The following is a 10,648-nucleotide window of genomic DNA, read 5'->3' on the forward strand; positions in this document are numbered from 1 at the left end:
TGCCCACCGAAAGAGGACACCACTCCGGGTAGAGGCATCACTAGCGTTCGGGTCGCGGCACTCGGATCCGGTCTGGCCGTACACGGCCTTCCATCTCGGCCTGAACTCCCTCTCCCCTCGGAGACCCAGCTCTCGAGTCTTTCACCGCCACGTGCCGCCATCGGCAGCACCCACTCCGTTACACACCCGCTACCCTCCTGCTCCCGATCACCATTTCGTCGAAAAGCTCGGGGTCGCGTTCATACCGATGATCCAAATAAGTGAACGCCGTCTTATTCAAACGGAACACCTTAGCCTCGTTTCCGCTCGACCGATAGGAGCGGACCGACCCCCGTGTCGCTCTTCGCTTAGCCCCGTCAGGAAACGCCGATCCTGCATCCGGATCTTGCCGTTGACCGGTACCCGACCGACAGGCCACGGGACGATAGAGAAGACCGCAAGCGAAGAGCGCCACCGCCAAGGCCAGCAATATGCCAAAACGCCGCCGCTCTCAGCCCATTCCTCCGGCCAACGACGGCCGGCGCTCCCCCAGTCGGTCGTTTCCCGCCAAAAAACTCGACCAGCGGATCCCCGAGGAACGAATCCCTCCCGAAGGTCGATATCTGACCCGTGATCGGGATCTGACCGGAGAGCAAAGGGTTGTACGAGGCGTTGAAGATGTGGAGGTCGTAGAGCCGGTTCAAGCTGGCCTCGAACTCGCCGGAGAAATTATTGAACGAAAGGTCCAGACTTTCCAGGCAATTCATCCGGCCGATCTCCGGCGGTATCTCGCCGGAAAAGCTATTGTTGGATACGTTGAGCACGACGAGCGGTACGCCCGCAATCTGCGGCGGCAATCGACCGGAGAAGTTGTTCTCTTCGAGGTGGATCAAGCTCATCCTCTTCATCGCTCCGATCTCGGCCGGAATCTCGCCGGAGAGCCTGTTTCTTGAGAGCTGAAGATAGCCGGAGACCGTCAGAGTTCTGACCGGCGACGAGGAATTGAGACAGATCGGGAAGAGACCGTAGCCTTTGAGCAGGCGGTCCCACGTAGTCCAGCAGCTCTTCCCCGTCATCAGCGTGTAGGCCGAAGCTGAACGGCGCCGGTAGGTCGCCGGAACTCCACCGCTTCTCGTCAGGCACTCGCCGTAAGCCCCTCGGAACGCGATGGTTATCGACTTCGGTTTGCTCAATGTCCCCGCCAACGACACGGAAGCGGGGATTGAGCCGGAGAGGGAGTTGTTGGCCAGGTTCAGCCACAGCAAGCTCTTGCAGTTTCCGATCGTTGAGGGAATTTCTCCGACGAGTCGGTTGTTTGCGAGCATCAGCCAGAGCAGAGAGCCGAGGTTTCCGACGCTTGCAGGGATTTCGCCTGAGAGAACGTTGAACGAGAGATCCAGGGCTTGGAGAGACGTCATGGCGCCGTACTCCGCTGGTATTTTCCCTTCGAAACTGTTGTGAGCTAAGATCAAGAACTTGAGCTTTGACATTCTGGAGATTTCGACAGGAAGCTCGCCGGAGAAGTTGTTGAAGCTGAGATCGAGCATCTCGAGGTTAGGGATGTCGAGGATCCCCGAAGATCGGATGCCGCCAGTGTAAGAATTCATGCGCAGCAGTAGAATCTTCAGGGTTTTGAACTTTCCGAAGATTGGTTGGACGTCTCCGGTGAAGTTGTTCCGGCTGAGATCAAGGAACGTGAGCTTCGAGCAGTTGAGGAGTTGGTCAGGGATCTCGCTGTCGAGGCTGTTGTTGCCGATGAAAAGACTGGTGAGATTGGAGAGCAATCCGATGGCCGGCGGAATTCTGCCGGTGAAGTAATTTCCCCATAGGTTTAGAGAAACAAGCTCTGAGCATTTGGATATCGTATCTGGAAATTGACCTTGCAGGCCGTTCGACGATAAATCAAGTATTCGGAGACTGCAACTCGGTGAGAAGAACGTCTTCCTTATACTACCCCTGAGATTGTTCTCTGCGACTGAGAACTCTCGTAGCCTCTCAAACCCTGGCCATATCTCGCCACTGAATTGATTCGAGCTGAGGTCGACGAACTGCAGTCTCGGACATCCGTTGAAGCAATCACCGATGTCGCCGCTGAAGTTGTTCGTCGATATGTTGAGGGTAACCAGACTTGTGCACAGTGCGGGGAAATTGGACTCGATCCGTCCCACGAAACGATTTTGAGTAAGGTCGAGAGTCTCGAGCTTTGTCAGACCGGTCAACTTCAGCTCGCCAGAGATGAGGTTGTGGGAGACGTTGAGGTATCGGAGATTGACGCATTTGTTCAAGTCTAAAGGAATTTCGCCCCCGATCGTATTATTAGAGAGGTCGAGGTGAGTTAACTCCGTGAGCTGAAAGAAACCAGAGAAGATATCTCCGGTGATGGTTGAGTCGTTGAGGTAGACCCCGGTGACTCGACCAGACGTGTTGCATCTGATCCCCTGCCACCCGCAGGGGTTCGTGGTTGTCTCGTTCCATAGCGCGTACTCACCCTGGTTAACCGGATTGGACTTCTGAAGGAAGAGCTTGAGCTCAATGAGGATATCCTTATCGGTCTCCTGCGATGCTCCGAAGGCCGCTTCGCCTATCGAAGGAAGATGTTAGATGAAAATCAAAAAAAAAAAAAAAAAGACACAGAAAATCAAAAAAAAAAAAAAAAAAGACACACAGAGAAACGAATGAAACAGCAGAAAGAAGAGGGAGTGAAGCCCGCACGGTACCTGTGAATAGGAGCAAGGAGAGTATCAGGAGAAGAGACATGCCCTTTGCAGTATCATGTGAGAACACAGAGGGAGGGGAAGGAGAAGGAGAGAATGGACTTATACCCAATTTGATTTTCTTCACTTTTTTTTAAAAAAAAAAGATTGGATGCTGGTTGTTGAGAAGTTCAGCAAGTGTCAGTTTAGCAACTGGGATTGAAGAAGGCCAAAATTAGGTGGCGAGGTTACTGATATCGGGCCTGATTAGTTGGGCAATTTCCGTGTGCTCGTATGTTTTGGTCTTAGTTAGAAACCAGTCCAAGGCGTGCAGTCGCCCACACGGGAGCCTTCGTATGACCAAAGACCGCAAGATTCGAGTTCAAATAAGCAAACGTGATTTCCTCCACCCTTTTCCTTTATAATCTAAGCGATATTGGTCTTGTCGCAATACTTTTTAAACTGTTTGGTCAAATTAAACTAGGTACAATCAAAAGGATGCGTGCGTACGTTAGCAATGCAGCCGAAAATCTGATTTACATATCCCGAGAGAAAAAGCGAAAGACAAAAACAATCACAGACACAACTAGATATGACAAGGTTCGGAAATTAATGGTTGTCTTTGCTGTTGAAACACAATCCCATCATTATTCCACAACTAATTAACAAAAGGATTGCGGCCAATCCCAATTCCAGAACTAATTAGCACAAGTGTTGGGTAAAACCCGGCGATACGCTAAACCCCTAAAACAACAAGGAAACGCAGTATAGAGAAAAGTATACCAATATTTACGAGGTTCGACAAACTTGTCTATGTCCTCGGAGGTCACACAATTAATTTCTTATGAATCAAAGAAGTGACAATGCAAGAGCAGATCTCAAACTTGAGATCTCTCAAAAAAATACAAATCTCTGGGTGCTAGAGAAAAAGGCAAAAAGAAAAATGGTCGTTGAGAAATCGCGAGAAGAAAAAAGGGTTTTTGTCCACCGCCACTGGAAGAGAAAAGCGAGAAGAAGCAACCCAAGATCTCGAGTCTGCGTTCCCTTTTATAGGGGAACCCTAACGACGGGCTGACGACAGCCCGTCGCCAGTCACGCGTGTGCTCGAGCTCGCCTGAACCAACCCCGCCTGCGTTGACCTCGCCTGAGTCGATTCGAACTCGCCTACACAGCTCCTCGACCCTTGCACTTCCACCTCCAAAGTCTGCATCTACGTACCCTTGCACTTCCACCTCTCTCTTACCAAAGTGCAAACACTTATGTGTGGTGCCTCGTAGATACCTCAGAATCCACTTGACCGCTTCCCAATGAGCTTTTCCTGGATTCGACATGAATCGACTGACCACTCTTACTGCATGGTCAATGTCTGGTCTTGTACAGACCATTGCGTACATCAAGCTTCCAATGGCTGAGGCGTAAGGAACCTTAGACATACTCTCTTTCTCTTCATCTGACTGAGGAGATTGACCCTTTGATAGGCGAAAATTGTTGGCCAATGGTGTGCTGACTGGCTTGACGTCGCCCATGTTGAATCTCTACAAAACACGGTTGATGTACTCTGTCTGAGACAATTGCAATAACCCTTTTTCTTGTCTCTAGTGATTTGCATTCCAATGATCTTCTTTACTGGACCCAAGTCATTCATGTCAAACTCCTTTGACAACAGTTGTTTTAAACTGCTGATATCCTCCATATCTGCACCTGCAACCAACATATTATCAACATATAACAGTAAGATAATATAACTGGACTAATATCTTTTAAAGTACCAACAGTGGTTGATGCTGCACTTCTGAAAACTTTTCTTATGTATGAAGCCGTCAAACTTGTCTTGGGGCCTGTTTCAATCCATACAGACTCTTCTTGAGTCTGCACACTAGGTTCTTCTTCTTTTCTTCTAGAAAACCTTTTGGTTGGTACATGTATATCTCCTCTTTTAGATCTCCGTGAAGAAATGTCATCCTCACATCCAACTACTCAAGATGAAGATCTTCAATAGCTACAATACTCATCACTGTCCTGATAGTATCAAGCTTCACAACGGGAGCAAAAATATCGGTGTAGTCAATTTCTTCCTTCTGCTGGAATCCTTTAACAACCAGCTGGGCTTTATATCTTCTGGAGCGATCCTGCTCCTCTTTTACCCGATACACCCATTTGTTGTGAAGTGTCTTCTTACCCGTGGACAACTCAGCTAGTTTTCACGTCTGGTTTGAGATGAGAGACTTCATCTATTCTTTCATGGCAATCTCCCACTTGCTCGCATCTCCACTCTGACAAGCTTCATCATAGCTTTCATGTTCCCCTCCATCTGTAAGTAACATATAGTTCATATATCTCCGGTTGGGCGCAGGAGACCGAGAAGATCTTCTCAATATCAGAGCTGGTGCGTCGGGCTCCTGTGCACCATTCTGTCCAACAGGATCTTCTGGCTGAGGACATGCTGCATTTGGTTCTTTCGAGAGGTCACCTGGGACATCATTAGCATCTACAAATGTTGACTCGCCCTCCTATGAGTTAAAGGCATCTATCTTGTGCATGTCCTTGTACATTACCTTCTCGTTGAATATCACATCTCTGTTGCGGATCACTTTCTTGTTTTCATTGCCCAAATGCGGTAGCCGAACTCATCTTCACCATAGCTGATGAAAGTGCATTTCTTGGACTTGGGATCAAACTTATTGATGTCTTGATCACTAATATGCATATAAGCTACACAACCGAAAACTTTGAGATATGAGAGTTTTACCTCATTTCCGTACCATTCCTCCTCTGGTATTATGTGCTCCAATAGAACTGATGGACATCGGTTGATCAAATAAGCTGCTCTGTTGACTGCTTCTACCCAGAACTGCTTCGGTAGACCTGATTATATACGGATGCTTCTGGCTCTCTCTGTCAATGTTTTGTTCATCCGCTCAGCTACACCATTGTACTGAGGCATGTCGGGCACGGTTCTCTCTATTTTGATCCCGTGCTCATAGCAGAAATTCTTGAATCTGGTATCTTCATGTTCACCACCATTTTCGGTTCTAAGCTTCTTTATTCTCAGACCTATCTCATTCTCGACCATAGCTTTCCATCTCCTAAAAGCTTCAAACACTTCTGACTTATGCTTCAGAAAGTAGACCCACACTTTTCGAGAGTGATTATCAATAAAAGTCACGAAGTAGTGTATCCCACCAATAGATGAGGTGGTAGTTGGTCCCTACACATCTGAGTGAACGAGCTCCAGCTTCTCCTTCTTTGGGGTTCTACCACTTGTCTGAAAGCTAACTCTTTTCTGCTTTCCAAGTATGCAATCTTCACTCATATCTATCTCCACTGATTCTAGACCTGGGAGTTTTCCCTTTGTGTGCATAATCTTCATCCCATTCTCACTCATATAATCGAGTCTCTGGTGCCATAAATTTAAAGTCTCATTGCCTGCTACAACTGAGATCAAACAGCGTGCACCTGTTGTCATATATAGGGTATCAGTATTCTTACCTTGGGCAATCGTCATTACGCCCTTTGAGATCTTCCAATCATCTCTATGGAAAGTCGTAGTGTATCCTTCGCCAGCCAACTGGCATATGGATATTAAGTTCTTTCTCAGGTCGGGAATATGTCTAACATCCTTCAGCTCTCATACTGACCCGTTCAACTTAATTTTCACTACACATTTGCCCATGATAGCACATGGTTGATCATCACTAAGGTATACATCTCCAAGATTTTCGGAGACATACTTCTCAAAGAATTCTTTCTGAGAAGTAGCATGGAACGACGCTCCAGAGTCTAACATCCAAGACTCTTCCTTGCTCTCCAAAGAGCATATCAACGCGTCGTCTCCTCCTGAGGTGGAAGTGACATTCACCTCTTCCTTCGCCTCATTCTCCTTTTGTACACTCTTGCACTGATTCTTTTAGTGCCCGGTCTTTCCACAATTCTAACACTCTATAGTCTTCGAGCTATTGCTTGGATTCCTTGACTTGGACCTCATATCCTTTGATCTATCTCTGTAGTTTGATTTGCCTTGTCCGTTCTCTCTGGTTGAATTTCTACCTCTTGACTCTGTATGCAATACTGAAGAGGTTGTAGCTTCACCCGACTCTCTCCGTCGGATCTCCTCACTAAGAACCAGATCACGAGCGTCATCGAACTTCAACTTGTTGCTTCCCGATGAGCTACTCATAGCCGTGACTGTAGCATTCCAGCTTTCTGATAGGGAAGACAAAAGGATCAGTGCTCAAACTTTCTCATCAAACTCAATTTCAACTGAACTCAATTAGGTTATGACCGTGTTGAGTTCATTGAGGTGTTGTGCTACTGACGCGCCTTCTGCCATTCTCAGATTGAATAATCGCCTCATCAAATGAACTTTATTTGTGGTTGATGACTTCTCATACATATTTGAGAGTGCTGCCATATGCCCCGTTGTGGTCTTCTCCTTCGCTATGTTGAATGCAATATTATGAGTTAGTGTCAATCTGATAACTCTGAGTGCTTGTTTGTCTAGAAGGTTCCACTCATATTCCTTCATAGACTCCGACTTATTTCCTGAAAGGGGTTGATACAGATTCTTTTGGTACAGATAATCCTCTATCTGTATCTTCTAAAATTTAAAATCTGTTCCATCAAACTTCTCTAATCTCATATTTCCTTCATCTGCGTCCATTGCTTCCACTTGAAATTTGACTTCCTCTAGACCGGTGTTTGTGTCAAAAGTTGACTTTTCCATTGTTTTCAAACCTGTTACACCGTTTATCGATTACAAGTTCAAACTGAAAAGAGAGTTGATCTTTTTATAAGATCTTCTTACAACGAAAAATAAAGATTACAACTTTATCAAACAAAACGCAGCAGTAGTTTATCTCCCGCTGCTTTGCGTGGGATCTTTGCCTGTGCCGGGGACGCGTTAGTCCGTGGACCACCGCAGACCAAAGCCGATCGACAATATAATTACGCTCTTGTTTCACGAAGGAAACAATTGCGGAAGCGACAATCACGACCAAGCGAGATTGTGGCTCTTCTCGAGATTAAAACCAAGTTTAATCCGGAGGAAAGAAGGGAAAAGAATCACAAACCTTTCGAAGGGGCTTTCTTTATGAAAGTGTTCGCCAAGCTCTGATGATTCTCCTCTAAAATTCGTGGTTGTGACTCGGAACTGTGCGAGTCAGCTTCTGGTGACTCGGCACTGTTCAAGCTTCTAAGCAATGTTTCGTGATTCTTCCAGCTTCTTTGTTTTGCGTACGTTTCGTCGCCTTGCTGATTTTGGATGAATTCCTTTGACTTGGATAATAACGTTTATCGTCTTTTCCTTGTCTTGCACTGTGTTTGAGGACCTATGGGCAATTTTTAACGCTTACAGATACCCCCTCCAAAGTGTTTCAGTCTCGTTTCTTTTATAGAGGAGCCTGAAATACTTTGGATATGATAGGCTATATTTGCAGAAGGACCTGTCATGGGTTTCATTTCTTGACTCCTTCAGCCCTCAATCTATTCAGAGTTCTGTCGAATAGATGAAGTTTTTACGGCTCTGCGTTTATCGTCTGACCGCTGTTGAAATCTTGAAACTAAACGGCGTTGTTTGTTTTAACGTTGAGTTGACCCTCGTTGTTGGGGAATTCCCATCTGGTGACGCCTTGACAGACGTTGACCAAAAGTCATGCATTTGAAGCAGAGAGGACCAGTTTATACTCGTATACTCTTGGGAGTTCTGAAAGTTAGTTTATCCTTGTATACTTATCGGAGGTCGCCGGGTTATCCTTAAGAATATTGTATACGATATTCTCCAGGAACTTACAGTTTAAACTCGTATACCCATTGGAGTTTAAATATGGATATCGTATACCAAGGACCAAAATACCCAAAATTTGACCCAAACAGCTTGCTATACATGCGAGCCAGTTGGTAATGATTTCTTTTGTGCGAGTCAGTTTCAGGTCTTGCGAGTCAGTAAATGGTGACTCGGAACTGGCGAGGCAGCTTTGGGCCTTGCGAGTCAGTAAATGGTGACTCGGAACTTGGCGAGGCAGCTCGTGGTGACTCGGCTTTTGCGAGTCAGGTGGTGGTGACTCGGCTTTTGCGAGTCAGCTCGTGGTGACTCGGCTTTTGCGAGTCAGGTGGTGGTGACTCGGCTTTTGCGAGTCAGCTCGTGGTGACTCGGCTTTTGCGAGTCAGGTGGTGGTGACTCGGCTTTTGCGAGTCAGCTCGTGGTGACTCGGCTTTTGCGAGTCAGGTGGTGGTGACTCGGCTTTTGCGAGTCAGCTTCGGGCGGTTCTTTAAAAGAACGACTGTTCTTCTTCTTCATTCATTTCGACTCTTTCCTCTGTTCGAAAATTTCTCTCTTCCCTCCTTTATTCCTTTTTTCAAATCCCTCGACTCCGTGCCTTCTTTGTTCAGTTCGGATTGTCAGCTTGTTTCTTGAAGCCTTAATTTGGGATTTTAGGGTTTCTCGTTTGAATCTTGAGGAAGATTTGCGACGTGGGTTTCACCTTCTCTGTTCTTGATCGGGTTTCAGGTATGCTTCGTTCCCTCGAGACTTCCATTTGAATCCATATAACAACTGAACTTCAATTTTAAGAGTATAGCCGAAACCCTATTTTTTTTTTTGTTTTTTTTTTGGGGAAAACAGAAAGCTTGGTTTCGGGTTCTTGAATGATGGTTGGAACCCTTTCGCTTGATTTGTTCTCTGAATGATGGCCGAAACTTTTGAATGGTTGAGATGTTCTCTGAACTGATCATCGGATTTTGGGTCTGTGATGTTCGGGATTTTGATGGTCAGACCTTAACTCGATTTTGGTTTTGTGCATAAACTGGGTTCAGCCACAGAGATATTTAGTTTGCGTTCACCCTTTGACTTCAATAACTTGGTTTAAACTTTCATTTGTGCGCGATAACTGCCATATCGGGCTTCTAGCGTATATGATAGCCTAATTTGTAGGCACGTCGTGTTTTATTGTTGGCCACGTAGATGACTTCGGCTGAACTCCTGAAATTCAGGCTTAAATTGTTGCACGACCCATTGTGGGTTGAGACTGAACCTGCCCTACGCCTGCTACTTAAGTCTGATTTGAGCACAATATTTTCTTTGCACTGATCTGATATTTCTCAATTTTTTCGTAATTGACCTATTAATTCTCTGCAGATATGTCGCCTAAGAGATCCTGTGTCGCTCGAGGCCGTTCGTCGACTCAGTCGCCTGAGCCGGCGCCATTTAGCTGCACAGGTATTTTTATCACCGCCTCTTTCATTCATACCTCTGAGATATCATGCTGCATTTTGCATCCCCGCTTTGTTCTCCTTGGTGAGGCAATTGGGAAGAGCCGCCACTCTCCTTCGTGGGGGTGGACGCTTTACTAGTCATGTTTTGCTTGGTCAAGACATGGCTGAACTATCTTGGGGCGATTTCTCGCTGTACTATACTCCGAGGGGCGGATATATTGTCGTGTTATTCATGCGACAGTATATCCCGTGCTTCGTGTGTATAGTGTGGCTTTAATCGTCCCACCTAGATAAACCACCATGAATATGTACCTGGTATGATATCCTTGCTTTGCTCTCCTTTGTGAGACAATTGAGAAGAGCCGCCACTCTCCTTCGTTGGGAGTGGACGCTTCGCAAGTCGTGTTTTACTTAGTCAAGACACGTCTTAGTATGACATGGGGCGATCTCATGTTGTGTTACATCACATAGACTTAGGTATATCACCGTGTCATTCGCACGTTAATATGCTTTGTCATTTGCGTGCGCAATATAATTGAGATCGTCTCACCATTTACAAGGTCGTGACTCTATCTCACAATTTGTGAGTTGAGTTCGACGCCTGTACCATTTTTAACATAGGCGTTAATGATTATATCTGATAAATGTGCATTGTTTTCTTAGTTGATTTTCTCTCGAGAGAATTCAATGCTCATTCAGTGGAGGGTCGATGTAGTGAGGCTTACGCCTCTACCGATGAGCCCATCCCTGTTCCAGTAATTCCTCAA

At 46.1% G+C, this 10,648-nt stretch overlaps 1 protein-coding gene across 1 annotated transcript in view; it reads right to left on the reverse strand.

The window, feature by feature from the left end:
- The window catches only part of LOC109821123 (probable LRR receptor-like serine/threonine-protein kinase At1g74360), a 3,882-nt gene extending 823 nt beyond the window's left edge, over positions 1-3,059 (reverse strand). Inside the window, exons 1-2 of the mRNA XM_020387317.1 lie at positions 2,697-3,059; positions 416-2,560 (exon numbers count right to left, since the gene is read on the reverse strand). Coding sequence (XP_020242906.1) covers positions 416-2,560; positions 2,697-2,736 — 2,185 coding nt within the window. The 5' untranslated portion in view covers positions 2,737-3,059. The remainder of the gene's footprint in view (positions 1-415; positions 2,561-2,696) is intronic.

This window comes from Asparagus officinalis, chromosome 8 (genome assembly GCF_001876935.1).
Source record: "Asparagus officinalis chromosome 8, Aspof.V1, whole genome shotgun sequence".
Lineage (NCBI taxonomy): Eukaryota > Viridiplantae > Streptophyta > Magnoliopsida > Asparagales > Asparagaceae > Asparagus > Asparagus officinalis.